At 42.5% G+C, this 20,314-nt stretch overlaps 1 protein-coding gene across 16 annotated transcripts in view; it reads right to left on the minus strand.

The window, feature by feature from the left end:
- Positions 1–20,314, minus strand: part of LOC129125855 (uncharacterized) — an 86,151-nt gene that overhangs the window by 7,225 nt on the left and 58,612 nt on the right. For 14 of the 16 annotated variants that reach the window (XR_013184236.1, XR_013184235.1, XR_013184238.1 and 11 more), the window contains 5 exons: positions 11,416–11,554; positions 8,402–8,520; positions 8,131–8,284; positions 2,083–2,362; positions 65–375 (listed from right to left, as the gene is read on the minus strand). Coding sequence is in view for 9 of the 16 variants with exons in the window: in XM_077185902.1 (XP_077042017.1) it covers positions 8,434–8,520; positions 11,416–11,554 (226 nt within the window). In the remaining 7 variants the exon portion in view is untranslated. Of the gene's footprint in view, positions 1–64; positions 376–2,082; positions 2,363–3,076; positions 3,238–8,130; positions 8,285–8,401; positions 8,521–11,415; positions 11,555–20,314 lie in introns of all 16 variants that reach the window. The other 2 variants (XM_077185896.1, XM_077185897.1) reach the window with 2 other exon arrangements.

The following is a 20,314-nucleotide window of genomic DNA, read 5'->3' on the forward strand; positions in this document are numbered from 1 at the left end:
GAAAATTCCCTGCAACCTTTGAATCCCTCCCCTAATGCTGCTGTGCCCCAGCCTTTCTTCTCACCTTACACGAGGCAAATCTGGTTTGATCTGTCTGAAACAGCGCAGGGGCGAGGTCTTGTGAATATTCCCTTAAAAGTTGGAAGTGATTCCCTCGGGCTGATGGCTGTGCTGATGTCCTGGGTATGTTAATGAGAGGGAATGGGGATCTCTGATGGAAAAAGGCAGATAGCACTCCCGTCCTTGCTGTCGTCAAAGCCTCTCTGATAACCATGTCCTTTTCTTCAAAGATTTGAGTCATTTGTGGATTGACTACATAATCCTTGTGCTGGAGCCTGGGAAAACTGCTGTTGATGCCCTTGGCAAATTCTTAGCCTAAAAAAGCATGAAAAAGAGGACCAAGTAATTTCAATTCCATAAAATACATTAAATGCAGCACACAGGTATGTAAATGGGAAACTCCATAACTGTAATTTGCCCATTTAGAGCCTGATCTAAAGGCTATAAAAGTTAATTTGAAATCTTTTCATTGATTTTAATGGCCTTTAGATCAGGCCCATATTAGGCACTGCATATCATGTTTGTTTCAGTGCAATAGTGTATTTATGTACAATGTGAGTTATGTGGATTATAACACATGCAGATCCCCTGCTTATTGTGCAAGGACAAAGCTTGTGAAATTTACAGGCTTTAACAACACACATAAAATCCAACAAAACCAAAATAAAGTCCCAAATAATGAATAGTGTTTTTAAAAGTGAGATTAAAAAAACAATGATGAGGCCTTATTTCATTATATACTAATACAACCTAAATGTATTTTAAGGATCATGAAATCCAAATGGAAATTTGCACAATTCCTCATTTCTGACTGAAGCAGTTCAACAAAAAAAAAAAAAAAGTAGTAAATGATTCAAAACCTCTCAAAGAAATAGCACTTTTTTTTTTCTAATTTGGGGAGAAGAAAAAAAAGGGTTTCAACCCAAGCTCAGCAAGGGATAACAGCATTACAGGCGCTGCATGGAGAATTTAGCCACTCATAATTCCAAATCCTTCTCAAATGCTTTATTGCTATAAGGTGGCTCATAGCAGCCTCCACACAACAGGACTCCCATAGCATTAACCATGAGAGATAGGCTTCCAGAAAGAAACTATAGCAAAGTAATTGTAAATCTCTAATGATGCATAAAACTGAGCTGAATTGGTCCTGAATTCTCAGCATAAAAGAAATGAACCATCAGAAGAACCAATTCTGGTGGCAGTATAACACACCCCAGTGTGGAAACTGTTTATGGTGTTTGCTGCAGTGGAAATATTCCCACTAATATGCAAGGATAGGAATTCATTAAAAAGGCCTGAAATGCTGCAGCTTCTTGGGATGCCACATGTGACTGAAACTGAAAACAAATCGTTAGCCAAAAGGAAAACCTCGTCTGTACCAAAGCAGGCCATTGGCTCAGGCAGTGCCACTTTGCTCTACAATAAATACAGTGGGATCTGCAGGGTCTTTTTTCACTGAAATTAGATCAATAAATTCTGTGGGATCTGCAGGGTTCCAAACCCACCTTGTGAGATCTCCAGGGTGGTTTTATGCCTCTTGGGGGGCTTGGCAGCACCAGGCTGGGCTTTGTTGGAACTGTGCCCACCAAGATGTCCCCTGGACTGCTTGGACAGACCAGACTGAAGCCTCATCCCCTTCCAAAAAATCCTGTGCCCAACAGGACACCTGACCTGGGAGCCCCAGTGGTGGCCTTCAAGGGACATGGCCATAGGCAGCTCAGAGAGCTGTCTGTGTTAACACCCAAACTCTCCATTTTCCTCAGGAAGTTTAGCTGATTCCCACCAGATTAGCACCCAATAAAATATTTAAAACCATAATTAATGATACAATTTAATTAATTAACAACCAATCCGCAAACTCTATGGGCCGGTGTACCCGGCCCATTCCAGAAACCTGGACCCTCTCCAGTTAATCCATCTCTGTCCAGAGGCACCTTGCTCCAGGAGCAGATCAGATGGATGCTCTGGGAGACCAGGAATGCCAGAACAAGAGGCTGCACACGTTTCCCCACACAGCCTCACCCAGGAGCTCCAGTGTGGCCATAAATCCCATTTTTGGAGCCGTCATGCTTTTCACGTCCAGTAGATCTCTGGGGTTTTTTTGGCACTGCCAAGAGGTGTGGGATCATGGGATGAAGCTTTTCTGGCACCAGGGCATCTGTCCACTGAGAAGGAGATTGACAGGGCTGGAATGGTTGGATTTGTTTGTTTTCTCATTTCACAACTCGGAAGAGCCAGACATCTGAGAGCTCGGATGCTTCATTGCACGGTGTCAAAACCGGCACAGGCACAGATTTGAAATCTGCATACGTGGACAAAAAGAGGGAGTATTTGAAATTAATTACAATTTCTAGGCACTACCCAGAGAACAATATTTACCCATAATAAGCATGCACCAAGGAATGGCACATTTACTGCACGGTTTTTAGTGAAGCTGCAGTTTTCCACACTGCCGCGTAGGACTCCAAGGCTTAACCAGGACTTTTCATTTTATAAAAGCATTTTTAAGAGTTCTCTTATAAAAAAAAATTAAATATCACTGATTTAAAGTCAAGGTAAATGAAATGAAATGCGAGTGACCCACTGGGACTTCCTATGCTTGCAGTTGCATTTATCTGCATCACACACAACACATCAGTTATAAAACATCCCATAACTCTGTATAGGTGTCACAGCCTTACCTATAATCCTCCTGGAAATTCTGGGAAGAAGGTAAACGATTTTAAAAGGGAAAAAATTAAGATAAAATAATAATAATAATAAAAAAAACCATTAGTTTTACTCTGTTTCAACTGTAGATAAAGAAATAGGTGAAGAAATGAAATTTTCCTAATAAATAACCTCTTTGTGCATAAATATAACAATAAAGGAATGGGAAAAGTGAGAAAAGAGGGGTGACCCACAGCAGGTGTAAATGAAAAATTAATTAATTCACACTGCTGCAAACTTCCTTCTCATTGGTGAGGTGCTGGCACTGTAGCCATCCTTTTATTTGCCTCTGATTTAGGGGTCCTACCCTGTGAGCAATTTATTGGTGCACATTTTGGAAACAAAAATCCAAACTAGCCAATCCATTTCCCTGAGGATCCCACAGCAGGAAGTGCTGTCCAAGCTGCCCCAGCTGACACCTCTCTATTCCAAGGTACCTCCATTTTCCCCAATCAAATCAGAGCAGCTCTAAAGGTACACAGGAAGCTAAAGTGAGATGAATGGTTTATAGGTGCTTCATGCTTCCCTACATTGATTAATAGATAAAGAATTCATCCCTCCACCAAATTAGTTGACAAAACCTGCTATAATTACTCCCTGTACATGATGATCTGTAGGCATAGGGAACTCCAGCAGGGACTGAGCTCCTTCCAAAGATATTTTACACTGGTTGGCCGCACCCACCAGGTATTTACATCCCACAGATCGTGTCTTTGTATTCCAAGTTTCTCAATATGGTTTTAATTTGAAATTAAAGCAGGGGTGGTCACTATTTCATGGAATGCCATCACTTGTGAATCAGGTTTGCAGCATGGGCAGCTGCCCTGGACTCTGCTGTTTCTTGGCTTTGGGAGCTTAATTTTTCCTTTTGTTTTCCCTGTTTTTGTCCTTCTCGTTATTCTGTTCTGTGAGCAGCAAACGCAATTTTCTTTCACTCATGGAAGAAATTTTGTGAAAGCAGCACATTTGCCACCTCAAAATCAATCCCAAAGTTGATCCAGAAGATACTTGACCACTCCTAAAGCAGAGCAATACAAGAGAAAAGCACTTCAGCGCTTGCATCAAATATTGCCTGGCCACCATGGACAAGGCTGGAGGCATCCAGAGATGGGCTCCAGCTTCTGGAGAATGCATTGATTGAGTTATTTTTAAGGAGTTTGCTATTAGAATAATTATTGGTTGTTAGGGTAGGAACCAGCAGCTGGGGAGTGGGGGGGATACAGGGCTTAGTCTTGTTCATTGATTACTTTGCAGTTCAAGTTTTGCAAGGGGGATCCAGCCCTTGAGATGGAGATTCCCGTGCTGGAAAAAGGGGAATCAATAAATCTATTGGGAAAAACATAATTTCATTTTCCTTCTTAACCAGAAATTGAGATACACACATTTCTCCCTCCCTGCTTTTCCCTGACTTAAATATATCCTGTGTTATGTAAGTAATTGTTTTGAACCCACTCTAGGACACAGCCAGAGACATGACTCCAATAACACATTATCAGTAAAACAAAGCAAAACAGTTTCATGTCCCTGCTGGGTTTGTATATCCACTCTTAAATGAGCAGATTGTCTCATTATTCACCCTGATCTGGTCATTGTATGCTTAGTCACAGCTGTCACAACAGGTGCCCGAGCCTCCCCCTCCATGGCACTGCCTTTGCTCTCTGGAGTTTGTTGTCACATTCCTCTGGTGGCTTTGCTGTTCCCTCTCTGGCTCTTTCCAGGCTCACCTTCATCAATTCTTCTGAAATCACTCAGGTTTGGCTAACCTGGGATATAACCAACCTTCATTCCTTCTGAGATCATCCAGGTTTGGCTAACTTGAGATATAACCAACCTTCATCATCCCTTCTGAGGTCATCCAGGTTGGCCAACTCAGGATATAACCAACCTTCATCATCCCTTCTGAGATATCCAGGTTTGGCTAACCTGGGATATAACCAACCTTCATCTTTCCTTCTGAGATCATCCAGGGTTGGCTAACCTGGGATATAACCAACCTTCATCATCCCTTCTGAGATCATCCAGGTTTGGCTAACTTGGGATATAACAAACCTTCATCGTAGCCATCAATTCTTCACAAGCTGATGTTTCTCATCCCATCACACAAAACCAATTTATCCATCAACTTTGGCCATGTTTGTCTTGCCTGGACTTTTCCCATCTCTCTCAGTATCTCCAGTGACCATCTCTCCTCATGGAATTAGATATTCCAGGACAGGGCTAGAGGCTGATTCCTCCACTAGACCAGATCATGCCAAGCGACAGCAGGAGTCTCCAGTGAGTTGAGAATTTCCATGGGCTCTTGTCCAACATTATATTTAACAAGAAAATTCTTTGGAAACAGCTTTTATGCCCCAAGATATCATCTCTTCCCTTTTATTTCTCTTTAACGTCCTTTGGTGGTGGTGTGGGGCTCCTAGGGTTGAGTGCAGAGCTGCTCCCCTCCTGTTCCTCTGCTCTCACTGCAGATTTATACATCACATTTTCCCACTGAGCTCAGCACTCACTGGGGATCTTTTACTGCTGAAAATCCTGCGAGTTCTTCAATTATCAGCACTGTGCCACTGTGAACTAACAAACTTTATCTAATACAGCAGCATATCAAACATTTTTAGTTCTGTAACAAATGTTTTCTTAGCTGGAAGCAAATCTCCTCTGATATTAAAGTACCTCCAAATAAAGAGACAACTTTATATTAATTTTTTTTCTATTGTCTTCAAGGAATATATTGCAGGTTGAGGGGAAAATATATACAATTCAAGCAAGCTCTTTTATGTTTTGTAGACATCAGAATTTAGGGCCTAATTCCTGAAATGATGTAATCCATCAGTCCCACTGAATTCCAAAGGCTGGTGAGGGAGAAACTAGACTGAAAGCCAGGAATGTAACCTGTACCAATCCCCTGAAGCACTGAAAAGATTTCTATAATTTTTCTTCAATAAAACTACAAAAGAACAAGGAAAATACCCAGCTCTTGATTTACAGAATAAAGAAATTCAGTGCACTACTACTACTACTACCACCATTTGTTTTCCCTCTAAAAATCCAGAGTTAGGGGCTAAACAGGCATTTCTATCTCAAGTTTCATCCATTTGGGATTAAAATCTTCTTTTCTCCCTAATTTACCCTTCCTGTCCTGCCTTCCCTGTCCTGCCTTCCCTGTCCTGCAGCACAGGAAATCTCTACAGAAACAGAACTCCCTACAGCTGAGAACAAAGTTTTACCAAAATCTTCAATACATTGCCACCATTTTAAATGCAATTTATTGCCTGAAAACCAAAAGTAGAGCCAGTATCATGTTATCCAGATTATTATTATCTCTTGGTCACCTCCACTTTAAATAATTCATCCTCTCTGTTACATTTTACAGCTCTTTGGGAATATTAATTAGCACAAGGAGCTAAATTGACTTAAATTCTTGCTGCCTTAAAACTGAGTAGGGGATTAATTCCTCTCTTATTCCCCCTCTTTTCCCATGTTACTTAAAAACCAAAATAATTTTTTCTGGTGTTTGTGGCTTGACCCTTTTCAGGATGGGAAGTGCCCCAGACTGGCATTGGGTCACCTGTTAAAATAAATGGAAGCAGCAGCAGTACCTGAATGCAGGTATGGACTGATGGTCAAGGAAACATCAATCTGCAAAAAATGTAAACAAACTTGGGGGGAGGAACAAATCAGAGGGGTGATTTGGTGGGGAACAGACCAGGACAGAAAGCTGGAATCCTACAAAACTGCCAGTGCAAAGGATCTGAAGGAGAAGAGCTTGGCCGCTGCTTTTTTTGTTTTGCTCTTTTTGTCCTTAATGGGTTTTTCTTTTGGTGCTGGTGGTGGTTTTGGGGATTTTTCTCTACTTTGTTCTGATTGCTTTATTTCATGGCTTGGCTTAGCGCGCTTTCTCCAAAATCAAACTGATTGCTCCAGACATCCCTTCACCAAAGGGAGCAGGACACAGCTCCTCCCAGGAGGTTTGAACCCACTCTCATTTTTGGCATTTCTATCCTTATAAAACCTTCATTTTCCATATTATTAAGCTCTTCCCATTCAAAAATCCCAACAAGGAGGCTGTGCCAACTACCCAGAGTAGTACAACTACCTGGAGTTCAAGGCCTTTATGGGTGAGGAGACATTTTAGAGCACAATAACAACACAAAATCTTTATCAAAGATTGTCAGAGAGTTGGAATTACCAGTGGCTATCAGTCAATAATTGTTGGAGTAAGTGATGGATAAGGGATAACCCTTACCAGGCAATTCTGCTGTGGGAATGAGAAAAGCAGCTGGAAGGAATTCATAACTAGAACCTCGCAGAGCTCAGAGAAATGTGATGTATAAACAGATTATTATTTCCTGTGGATATTGATGATAAATGAACTGGATTTGGTATGCTGGGAAATATCACCACCCTCCAAGCCACCTCAGCTCCCTGTGGCTGAAGGCAAAAACCTCTCCTGTAACTTATGAGAACTTGAAAAAAAAAAAAAGAAAGCCCTGAGTATCTGGGTCGTTAGAAATACAAAAGTTGCACATTCCTCTTGCACATTTTTCATTTAATTAGTATTTCCTGCGGGCTTTCAGTGTAATGAGTCATTGATTATTGCAAGGAGTGCTTTGTAGGGTAAATTAATTCATTTAAGAGAAACAGTAAGAAGTGTTAAGTAGCTGGATAAATAAATAAAAGGCAAAGTGTTTTGGTCATTTGGTTGCAAGTCAGGCCCAGGGGACCCCCATTTCTCTAAATCAGCTACTCAGTGAGCACACCAACACCTGCCCTCCTCTTTCCTTATCTTTACCTGTACCTACAGCTTTTATAAAATATGGAAAATCCCTATAGATAAAGCAAAAATAAAGAAAACTCTGTTCCTCTGCTGAAAATCAGATTCCCTTTACCAACCTGATAGCTAATTACATGAGAAAATATATGCAAAAAAAGGAGCTTCCATTTAATTTAGAGAAAACTTCTATTTGCTGCATGTTCATTTCAAATAATAAACAGAATTTCTGAAAAGAAAATAAAGCAGAAAGAGTACATTAACATTTAAGGTCAAAAAGAGAAAAAAGGTGAAGTTTGAAGAACTGATTGTACCTGTGACATTGATCTTAAAACATGAGAGGGACATGGGACAGGACTAAGGATATGTGAGGATGTATTACCTGGCTTTTCACAGGGTTTGCAAAAATATATTCTAAGGGAAAAGTCACTGAAACAAGAAACCTCTTCAATGCAAACAAAGATGCAAAAGGAGTAATTTTTTGTATTTATCAATATATCTATGCAGGATGTGATTTACCAACCCAGTCAGCAACCGGCTTTTGAGAATTCCACAGAGAGGAAAGAAAGAAACAATACAATTCCTCATGACCTTACCTTGAGCCCATTCCCATCACAAATGAGCTTGGATCACAAACGGTTTGGCACCAGTAAAATATGGTTATAGTTTGTGAAGATCCCAAACTCCCTGCAGTATTAAACTCCATAAATCCAGGAGAAATGTTGCCTCGTATTTGGACTGAACACAGAGCTACAAAATCCACAAACATCGTGGTTACTTTGGTGGGTTTTATTGTTGAGAAGGGCTCCCAATCTGCTGGGAGGAAATTTCTTTCCATTGGTCTCATTTTGTCTTTACAAAACTTGCCTTTTGCTGCCTCCCACCTTGGAAACTGAATTTTAGGTGTTGGCCAGAAACACTCCATGAACAGCCAAGCACAGAAAGGTAACAATCACCTCAGTTTCCAAATATTTCTTCAATTCACACTGCAAAGAAAGAGAGAAAAAAAATACCTTTATACAGGAAATTATTGCTAGAAATCACAATCTAAGCAGGGGAAATGCAGAATTCGAGAAGTAAATTAGTCATTTATAATATGCACTCAGATCTAGCCTGAGATGTGCTATTAACTCATTTTAAGCTGCAAAGCTCTGGGGACGAGAGGCATATTTTCCACGTTGGGACTTGCAGAGTCAAATTTAAACCCATTAGTGGCACTCACCAAGCACCAGCGCTCTGAGGTGGCCTCACTGAGCAAGGCAGAGCCCTGCCAGAGCAAATTCCATTTATCCAAGGTTCTTCTTCCAGCGAGGAGCAGTTATCAGGCCGCATAAAAGCTGAATTAAAAACCTCAACCTAAAATAGGGTATGTAAGAAGTAGCAGGGAGTCCTTCCCTCCCTGGAGATCCCTGTTTTCCCAACAAACAGGCAGATTGTAAGGAGCCATTGTGCATTATTTTCTGCTGGTAAATGACTTCGCTCCCGTGTCTGCAGCACTGCAGGGGACACTCCAGCCTGGGGACAGATCTCCAGCTGGACTAACCCTGTCCAGGCACAGAGCCTCTCCCAGGGAACACAGGAGCTCAGGGACTTTCATTCCTTGGCATGGAAAAGAGGGGAAAGAAAGGTGCTTTTCCAGCATCAGCAGACAGGTGAGTAGGAATGCATTTACAGACATGGATTTTGGGGTGACCTCGGTGACAGAAATTTACTTACTGGGAACTCACAAGGTTGGGGGTGTCTCTGGAAGGATGCAGAGGTGGGGAGGCCCTGGCACAGAGAAATTGTGGCTGCCCCATCCCTGGAAGTGCTCAAACCCATCTGGCTGGGGTTTGGAACAACCTGATCTGGTGGAAGGTCCCTGTCCATGGCAGGAGGGTTGGAGTGAGGTGATCTTCGAGGTCCCTTTTAACCCAAACCCTCTTGTGACTCTATGACTTAGATTTTTAGATGATGTTGATGTTGAAATAGCTGATAACATCAGGCTTTTTTTCCCAGATCTGTTTGATTACTAAAAATAGCATAGAATCATGTAATAGTTTGGGTTGGAGGGCACCTTAAAGATCACCTAATACCAGTGAGAATGTTCACAAAAAGAGCTGAGTTCTGCCCTATTATTATCTTTGTAAAATATTTTTTATTTTCTAGAAATTGCATATGTTGATCCTTGCAATACTTTACAAATAATGCATTTATCCATCATTTAAACCGTACATTATAATTTATAGGTTAGTTATTTTCTTTTGGTGCCAATCAAAGTGGGAAGCTGTATGAAAGAGCTTAGATTAGGAGAAAGAGATTTTTCATGGTAAGCTTTAATAAACTAACGATGACATTATAAGAGCTATCAAATAAAAACCTGCCATCTAATAATAAGCTTGTTCCTGTTTATTTAAATGTTCCACTTTGTGCTTGTTTGTAACAAGTTAATCATTACAGCAAAGTTCAACCTGCAGAAACAGGTGAGCCTGCTTTGGCTAAAACCTGCAGCACTGAAAAGGGGGCTGGAGAGTTCAGCCCCTTTTATTGCAGAATAAAACCTCCTTCTGGAGAGGAACAGGAGGTTTTGCCCAAATAACTCCTGTGTTAGGCAGGGTAAGGATTATCCCTGTCCTAGCACAGCCCTGTGCAACCTGACCTTGAATGTTTCCAGGGATGGGGCATCCACCACCTCCCCTGGCAGCCTGTGCCAGTGTTTTGTAAAGGAATTTCCTCCTAAATCTGTCTTGTCCTTACTCCGCCAGGCTGGAAGCTCCAGTGGCTCCCAGAGATGGTCCTGCTGGGCAGCCACCTGCTCCCTGGCATTCCACAGACTAAAACAAATTCAAAATTTATTCGTCAAAGTTATTATTGGGAAACCAGCTCTCCCAGCATCCTGAACCCCAAAATACACCCACATTCTGTGATCCCAGGGGAGCACGTTCACCCTGGCTGCTCCTCTCCTGTGTCCCCCAGCAGGGACAAAGCAGGATGCCCTGACTCCTGGGGGCTGCTCAAACACTCTGTGCCTGCTGCCTGTGCCACAGAGGTTAAACCCTGGCACTCCTGAGAACATGGCAGAGCTCTGCCAGCTGCTGATAAATGAGATTTCAGGATTTCATGTTCAATCATGGATATTTGGACCTGTTACACCCTCTCCTGCCGTGACCCAACCAACCACAGCCATATGGAGTGGTGGGAGCACTGCTGGCCACACCTGCTGGTGGCCTCAGGTCAGCTTTGGCAGCAGCCCTGCCCAGAGCCCCTCCATAAATCACACACTAAACTCGTGTCTCTGGCCATCTGGAGGCTCCCAGCTGGACCACAAGCACAGATCCTACAGCTCTTGGCACTGTGGGGGTGGGCAGGGGCAGCACGGGATGCTGAACGTTCTCCATGGGAAAGGGATGTTCTCCATGGGAATGGGATGTTCCTTACAGGAATGGGATGTTCTCCACGGGAATGGGATGTTCCCTATAGGAATGGGATGTTCTCCATGGGAATGGGATCTGTCTGTTGGAATGGGATGTTCTCCACGGGAATGGGATGTTCTCCTTGGGAAAGGGATGTTCCCTACAGAAATGGGATGTTCTCCACAGGAATGGGATGTTCTTCACAGGAATGGGATGTTCTCCTTGGGAAAGGGATGTTCCCTACAGAAATGGGATGTTCCTACAGGAATGGGATGTTCTCTGTGGGAATGGGATGTTCTTCATGGAATGGGATGTTCCCTACAGAAATGGGATGTTCCCTACAGGAATGGGATGTTCTCCACAGGAATGGGATGTTCTCCTTGGGAAAGGGATGCCCTTGGAGCAATGCAGGGCACCAGCCCAAATCATCCAAGACCTAAACAAGTCTGTTCTTTCCCCCACCCTGCAGAGGAATGAGTTCCCCCTCACCTCCATTTCAATCCATTTCAGCACACAGGTGCCTGGAAAGCCACATTTCTTCTTTTGAAGGAGAAAATCCCTCTCAGCCCTACCTCTACCACCTTTTTCTTGTCTAGAGGAAGCTGTTGTTGCTGGTGGTGCTGTTTTCCTGCAGAAAGGAGCAAGTTAACCTCTGTCATTTGGAAATAACATTTGCCTTTTTCCCTCCAGATGGAAACTCTTTGGTTTCTGCTCTCACTAAACACACAACTAAATCAAGATATGATCTGTTAACATATTCAAAATAATGTTTGGCCTGAATATTTTTTTTTAGCTTCAAACATCAATTTCATTTCATAATGAATACATGCTTCATCTCATAACATTTCATTTTTCATACATTTAGCAAAATTGCTTAACTGATACTTTTTTTTTCCCCCAAACAGCTTTATTCCTACACTAAAGACATGCAAATCAAAGCCTTGCACTCTTATATAATGTGCAGAATTCCCTTCTGTTGGTTCAATTGCTAAATTCTAAAATATTCATAATAACTATATTTTTTAACAACATTAACTTGGTATCCTGATTCTATTTTTAGGGAAAGCACATTAAGATGCCCAAGCAGAATTTTACAGGTATCTCCGTGCAGTGATTTTTTTGTTTTTATTCACTCCCTTCTCCAGAGGGGAGCCTCCCCAGCACCCACCACGGGCTCCAGATCCCGGGAGCGTTATCAGGAACGCTGGCAAGGCACATCCAGCCTCCCTTCCTAAGCCTAAAGCCCTCTGCAATTCTTGTCTGAGCAGTTGTTAGCTGAAGACAAGACGACTTATTTCCATTCATTCCCCGCATAATCCACCTTATGAATTTCCACTTCACCTACCCGCACAGCCAAGGAGCCAGAAATACAAAATATTTCCCACTGTGTTTTAAACCCACATCCTCCTGGATACACGATAAGAGCTTAATAGCTTTGACACTGCACTGTTTTCATATTCATGCCTAAGTTATGGATACAGCAACAGATCAGCACTTCTTTGTGCCTGGCATTGGCTCTGCTTCGCTGCCTTAAACTGTCTGAGTCAAGGCCACGTTTTAATGCCATAGAGCTCTATTCAAATACCAGTATGACCACATTTTAAAAGCCACCCTGTACCACTTCATTGCCGCAGATGTCCTTTACATCTGGCAAGGGCCGTTTCTCTGCGTGTCAACAGTAATTCAGTTTAACAGCTGTCTCTTTTGACAAGCTTAGTGTCAGACTCTAAAATGACAGGGTGACAGTTTTCCTTTTCTTTAACAGAACATAGTGAAAATTAACTGTTTGAATGCAGGAGCACCGAACGCCTCCCGAATACAGTTTGGAGTCAAGGGAATGGGGTTGGCAATTGTTGGTATTAACAACCCGAGCTGGAAACCTGTAGGGTCTGGCAAAATCCTGGCACTGCCCCTGGAACTGAGATTTTTACCTGAAATCAAAGTGATCAGCAGCCAGAAAACCTTAAATGGGGTTGAAGTAGGTATCGGAGGGAAACCCTGGGAATTTGCACACCGGCATGATGAGTGATTTTCCTGAATTGCATAAAGACACAGGACAATATCTCATGTATTTAAAGTGCTTTTAACACAGCAACTGAAGGCACCCTATGTACCTTTACAGGTACTCAGTACATGTAAAAGTACTCAGTTTTCCAAAATCTCTCCACACACGCAGGTTTTCCACAAATTTCAGGCCTCCAAAAACACCTCAGCATAATTTCTGTAGGACTACAACTGTGCCAGGAATAATACTGTACATCTTCATGACTGAAACCTTTAACTGCAAAACCAGCTTGTGGACAGTCACAAAGTGCCACCATGATTTATGAACCACCAATAAATGCTACCAAGGCACTACTTTAATCTGGTGCAAGAGTGAGCTTTACGAGGCTGCTTGGATTTGGCTCACATAAAAGCGAATTAAAAAAATATAAACCTTGCACTATGTGTGTTTAAACCATGTACTGGTGGCAGCTGTACACTGGGTCACCTCCTTGTGTCTCTGTTCTCCAGGGCTGAGCAGTGAGGATGGAAGATGCCTCCCCAATTCAGTTCTTGGCCAACCTCAGAGTGGCTGCAGTGACACTTGATCCATCTCACACTATTTGCTTTAAAGAATTACGAAAGATTTTCTGTTGTGAGTTCCTGGGTAAGCAGGTACAGCTAAAGCATAACAGAATAACCAACAAAAACCCAGCAGGTTGAAAGAATGGAAAAACAAGTAAAACATTGAAGCTCTTTAAGCAACTGCTTTTGTTTGCTTAACATTGTCATAAGGAAGAATTTTCTTACCAAGGTGGCAGAACACTGGCACGGGATAATCAGAGAGGTGAAAAGTGCCCTGTCTCTGGAGACATCCAAGGTTGTCTTGGACAGGGCTCTAAGCAACCTGGTCTAGCTGAAAATGTCCCTGCTCATGACAGGGGGGTTGGACTGGAGGGCATTGAGGGGTCCCTTCCACCCCAAACCATTCTCTGATTCAATGATAAATATTTGTATGCAGTACCCATGATTACACAACGTGTGGCCACCTCATGGTATTTAGAACAATTCACACTCAAATGCCTACAAATACCTCTAAAAGCCACGCTCAGTTTTATAGCTGGGATGGAGATTTCCCATTTCTCAGTCTCATAACACAAGCCCAGCTCTTCCTTTTTTATTCCACCTTTTTAAACACAAGCGGTCATGACCTGCAGAAGTCCCTGATTGCCCACCTCTCTCTATCCAGGCCTCTCCTGCAGCAAAACCTTGTCCCTGTGCTGCAGGGGTGGGACAGAGATGCTGACAGTGCCGCCTCCCTCCCCACTCCTTCCTCACCCACACACTGTGTGCTCTCATTTCCATATCCTGGGAATTCATACTTTCATAGCCAGAGGTGAGTCTCTGCAAAGGGAACACGTTGCTGGGGTTTTATTAATATATCATGAAGCTCAGTTAGCTGCAAACACATATTTTTAGCACAACATCAGCCCCATGGGACGTGCAGGTCGCTGCCTTTGGAAGGGTGGGTTGTTATTAGTATTGCACTCAGAGCTCAGCTACACAAAACATAGAGCATCCCTTTAAATACTTCATCTCCCTAAAACCTCTCACATGCCTAGAACACTAATAATCCTATAACTTAAGCTGAACAGAGTACTATTCAGCTGTAAATTTTATGGCTACCCTCTCCACCTCTTATGAAGTGTGAAAAGAGGCTTCATATCTGTCAGTCTTTGCTCAGAAATGACTTTCGCTGATTACTTAAACTTTCGTTAAATAAGCTTTCCACAAGCTGTAAAAACAGAACACAGTAGGGAAAAAATTGGCTCTCCTTTAAAAGTGCTGTAAAGTCTCTTTTTGAATGAGTAATTAGAAATGTGTAAACTCATTTATGGATATGTGAGAAGCACACACAAAAAATTTTACATTCCATGCAAGTATTTCTGTGTGCTATCAAATTTCATTGTATTTCACAGAGACCCAAACTATACAGACCCAAAATACACATACATTAGTGGACATGGGTTATTTGCCAAGGAGGAATTTACGTACAGTACAAGTAAAACATCCTAATTTAAATCTATGACAATGGATACTCACATTCTTAAAGAGAAATCACAGCTGTTTGTCTTTCCTCTCATATTTATACAGATTGCAAAGCTGTTGACAGAGCACGATTTGAGCTGGGCCTTTCCAACTGCTTACTGTTATTTTTATTGCCATTGTCAGCTATCTTTTCCATATCAAGATTAAGCTGAGATGAAGAGGTTCTGATATCCCAAACCCATACAAGAACACCCAGGTGGTCAGGCAGGGAGTGGCAGTGACAGACCCAGGTCCCACTGCTGGTCCTCGTCCCCTTGAAACTCCCAAACCCTTTCAGTTAAACCAAGTTTCCATCTTCATTTCCCGCACACACACAAGCTGCCCATCCCCAAACCAGCTCTGCAGATCCTCTAAAGCCTCCTTATACCTTCATTTTTTGGGCCCCTTTCCCTCTGTTAAAACTTGCATTATTTCTGCTGAAAACTTGCTTTTCCTCCCAGCCTCACGCTCAGCTCCGTGGCAGGGGGTGAGCATCTCATCTCAGCAGAAGGGAGAGAAAGGCAGAGCTGAGGGGAGATGGGAGGTGCCCCTGTGTGATTTCCCACCTCCCTGGGAGAGGGGCCAGGGCATCTGGGGGCCAGGGAGCTGGAAATCATCCCACCTCCAAACTGGTAGGATGTTTGCTCGGAGACGTCCCGCTGGGCACACGCACTGTGCACTATAAATAGTAATGTCTTCCATGCTCCTCTCAACAGAGAAATCTGCAGGAGGGGAAATAGTCTCAAATCTGTGTCATTTTCAAGGCAAACAGAGCCAGCCTCATTCCCTCCTCGGCAGGGAAGCTGGAGGTAGGGGGTGCTCACCCCCAGCCCCGTGGAGTTGGGGAAAGCAGAGCCCAGCTGATGACTCTGGGGGTGGAGAGCTGCCCCACCACCCACTCCCAACCTTTCCATCCCGGTTTGTCCCACAGGTATTTTCCTTTTCCTCCATGAGCCAGCTCAGCCCCTCTCCCAGGAAGATGCTGGTCACCCTGAAAGGTTTAGGGGGTGACATGAGGAGGTGGCATTACCTGCTTCCCAAAGCATCCTGCTGGAAGGGACTGCCAGGTGCTGCTCCCCCTCAATCCCACGGATTTCCAGCATGGAAATGCAGCTGAGGAGACCAAAGAGCACTGCAGTGCTCTCTGCCCAGAAGATATTAGTAAAACACCTCTCCCAGTTAAGATATTAGGTTTGTTATTATTATTCTGATCCCCCAGAGAGTGATCTGTACCCCACCTGCAAAGCCCAATAATCCTGTTGGTAGCAGAGCAATGCCCCTGCTCTGAGCCAGCTCCCTGGCAAAGCATCCCCAGGCCCAGTTTGGTGCCAAGTCTGTTATAAAATCAACCACGGTGCAAATGTTTTCAAGGAGAAGAACAAAAGTATGAGAAAGGAAAAAGCTTCACACATCTTTAGTGTGGAGAATGTATTTAGTGCTCCCAGAACCCATTAGATGGGGTGATCCAGGCAATTTATTGTTTTGTCAATACCTTTTATTTTGATTTAATAACTTACAAACCCCACGGTCTATCTGTAGCGCAGCCTCAACTTTCTTTACACAGCCCCACTTAACTTCCAAACACTTTAACTTTCAGGTCAAATCTCTGTCATATTGATAAATGGGTCTATTTAAATTTTTATCACCAAAGAATTCTCCCTGGTGTGTTTTTCACTATCAGATTTCACGCCCAAAATAACAGGATACTTATTATTTGTGTTATCCACCACACACACGAGAAGAGTCGCTGCAGAAAGCCCAGATGTGGTGGGGAAACAGCTGTAATTTGTCTGCAATAATCTCATTCCTACAGACATTTCATACGGAGGGTGGTGCAATATTTGCAAGAATACTGTGTAAAAAAAAGGGGGAGAAGACCAATATGGGGTATATTTACTAAATTAAGTCTGCCCTGTGCTAACCAATAAACAGCTCAGAGTATTTTACCCTCCCAAGGCATTTCTGTGCATGATGTAGAGGCCCTGGACAAAGTTTAATCTGATTTAGCCATTGCTTCATTAAGCAAACAGAGACAAACTGCTACAAAGTCAACAAGTTTTTAGATATTATTAGAAATAATCACCTGGTTTTCTTGCCAGTAATCAGGACCAAAACTACAATCCTTAGAGCCCTAAGCAGGCTACGGATGTGTCTCACCTCTCCTTTAAATGGTATTAAAAGCTGAATTCTGTGGCTACTGTAAAGATAATAAAAACAGATACTGCAGGAATAGAGAAGTGTTTAATGACAAGTCACAAAGAGTTCTACTGAAAGGAAAGCAAGAGCAAGAAAGGTTAAATAAACAGAAACCACAGTGCCTCCCATCTTTCTTACATTACCTTTCAATAACTCTAAGGGAAAATTTCCACTAGCCATGATTTGATTTCCCAGATCTGTGCATTAAATATTTACTTCTAACTATAAACTTATAGGAGATGCAAACAAAAACTAATTTGCATTATTAATGATGCAAGAAATGTGATGCTTAGTCCCTTAAGATTCATAATAAAGCAAGAAATGTTAGAGATTTACTTTCTTTTTCATTTTAAAAGGCAAGTTAAAATGATAAAACTTATTTAATTAACAGAGAGTCTATTTATGAATTAGTTGTTTCTGCCAGCAAGAATGTTTTTAAAAAAAAAAACTGTCTGAAATGAGGCTGAGACTACAAAGAGTCCATTTTCAGCTTGGGAGTCTCAAGGGAAAAATCAAAGGGTTTCTTTCTTTCAACAGTTTGGGTGAGATGATATTTTGAGATGTTGACAGCTGCCAAACTGCAGAACCAGTGAAGAACTACCAAATTGGAGTCATTTTTATCTTTTTGAATTTTCCTCAATATTCAGCTCGACTTCCTTTAACAGCTCACAACTGAAATTTCTGCTTGGTTAAAGGGTTTTTCTCTTCCTTCGGCGCTCGTGTCGACTGCTCCGGGATAAACATGAACTCTCTCTCCTCTAAAATCCACCATAAATAATAGAGAACCATTATTATTACTTCTAGTGGTGTTTCTCTTTTATTAATGCATTAATTGGCATTCTTTTCTCCCTTATGTTCCCAGTGTGGAACCAAATTTCAGTGGTTCATCATCTTTATCATCTCTATCCCACTGAATTTTCCCTCTCTGTTTACTTACAAGATATTAGCAAAACAGAACTAATGGTCCTTAATAAACAGGGTAGAATTAAAAGTCAACATTTAAAACTTGTTTTCTCCTTTTCTGACAGAAGCTGTTTGTAAAATTCAAGTCAGTCTGTAGTTAATACAATAATAGCAATGATGATAATAACAATAATTAATAATAACAATAAACAATGCTTTCCATGTAGCTCAGAGTGGTTTTCATTTTCCATTTTCTTGCCAATTCCTGTTCCCACTGCTAAAGCCACCCCTCCTTTTCTAACCCTTTCATTTGTGCCAGCCCCATGACCAGCCTTGTGGTGGTTTCTCCTCTGCCTCAGACATCTGCCCCATGTTTCCCCCTCAAACCTCTTCCCCCAGACAATCAACCTGTGCTTGTCTTCACCCCACATTCATTGACCAAACCAAAGTGGAACAATCCCCTTCCTCTCACTGTTCAGGGTTTCAGCCTCTGCTTCAACTTCCTCACCTGCTTCTGCCTTCTTCCCTCTCACTGACACCCTCTCACTAAAGCACTTTCATCTTCCTCAAGCCACCATTTCTCGCTAAACTTGTCCTTAAGGTCTGTCCCAGGTGTCCCTCTGTCCCCTGCCACCTCCTGGCGCCTTTCCTTGGTGGGACTGGGGTGACCTCACCTCATTTTGGTTTGTTGCCACCAAAGCCAGCTCAGGCAACCCCAGAGTGAGCACGGAGCCAGTCCAGAGTCGTGTTCCAGCAGGGCAAGGGCAGAGCCTCTGGCACTGCTTTAGCACACCCAGTTTCTGGTGTATTTTGTCTTTACTGCACCGAGCATGAATGAGCAGCATTTGTGCCTGATCCCCACTCAGAGACAGGAATTTCTGGAATCCTGCAGCCAACCAAGCCCTGCTCTGCCTCCTGAGAGCTGAGGCAAATATTAATTGGAAATATCAAGAGTGACTTCTGCTGGCACCAACACCTCAGAATTTGGATTAGCTGCACTTTGGATTAACTTTCTTAGAAGAAAAATCCCCCAAATTTATATTTAATTTAAAAATGTTTCAAGAATAGAGGTTCAAGTATTGATCACTGCAGGCATCAGATAGCTTTAAAAAAGGCTTTTTTATGAATTATCATAAGAGCTTAATGTCCAGCTAAAGTAGTGGTGTGAGAGAGAATTATATCCCCAGCTGTACCACAGACCTGTTCCCATCAGTGACCTAAGAATGAATTTACAAATACATGAGGAATTAGAATGGATTTCTATTTTTTTTTTTCACAATTTTTGTGCAAAAAGCAGCACATGACATTTTTGGGAGAGGTCCTGACAACACTAAAGAAGAACATTCTCCCCTTTGCAGGAGCCCTTGCACACCATTCTGCTCCTAAACTGGTGAGACACAATACACAAAGTCTTCCTTAACTCTGAAAATAAGAAAGTTATAAATACAAAGATTATTAATTCAGTGCTTTTAGGATTAATAAAGCACATAAAGACTCTCCAAATGATGCCCCTAACTCAGCAAACACAGATCCAGCTGTGCAGCCAGGTGGGTGTCCAGGGGTGAAGCCAGCCTTGCCCTCTGCACTCATAATTAATTTTGTGAATATCCTCAGAGGATGACCCCTCTTTAGCCCAGACTCGAAGCAGAGCAGTGCCTGCATCTCCCCAGGGCCAGGAGAAGCTCCCCATGGAGCAGCACCACCACGGGATCCCAACATTCCCCATCCACAGGAGTCCAAGTTTTGTTCTCTGCCCCTTCATCCCCCGCCCTGCTCTGGACATTTCCATTTGAAATCAGGATCTGTCACTCCTCCAAACCAGGTATTTTTCTTTTCTGTCTGAACCTGAATGAAAAAATCCTGAATCCCTGGGTGTCTGACATCAAAGTGGCATAGAAGGGAGCTACTGGGATGGTGTTGTGGCATTAATGCTGCACTAGAAAGGAAGAGCAGATGGGCAGCGAGGAAGCAAATCCTGTTGAAATATGATTAAGTGACACTGAAGATAAGGAAAACCATGAAAACTAAAGGGCAGGTAAGGAGATTTTAAGTGCAATATAAAAGGGGATTTGTGGCACATGTAATTCTTCCTTTAAATGTTTATTAAACATAGATTTCTTTTTTTTTTTTTTTTTTTTTGCCTCTCAGTTATAGCTACAGAACATTTTGTTTCTCTCTGTGCTGTCTACAGGGATTAGCCAAAGCTGAAGGTCCTTGC

The sequence above is a fragment of the Agelaius phoeniceus genome, chromosome 14, assembly GCF_051311805.1.
Source record: "Agelaius phoeniceus isolate bAgePho1 chromosome 14, bAgePho1.hap1, whole genome shotgun sequence".
NCBI classification, from domain to species: domain Eukaryota; kingdom Metazoa; phylum Chordata; class Aves; order Passeriformes; family Icteridae; genus Agelaius; species Agelaius phoeniceus.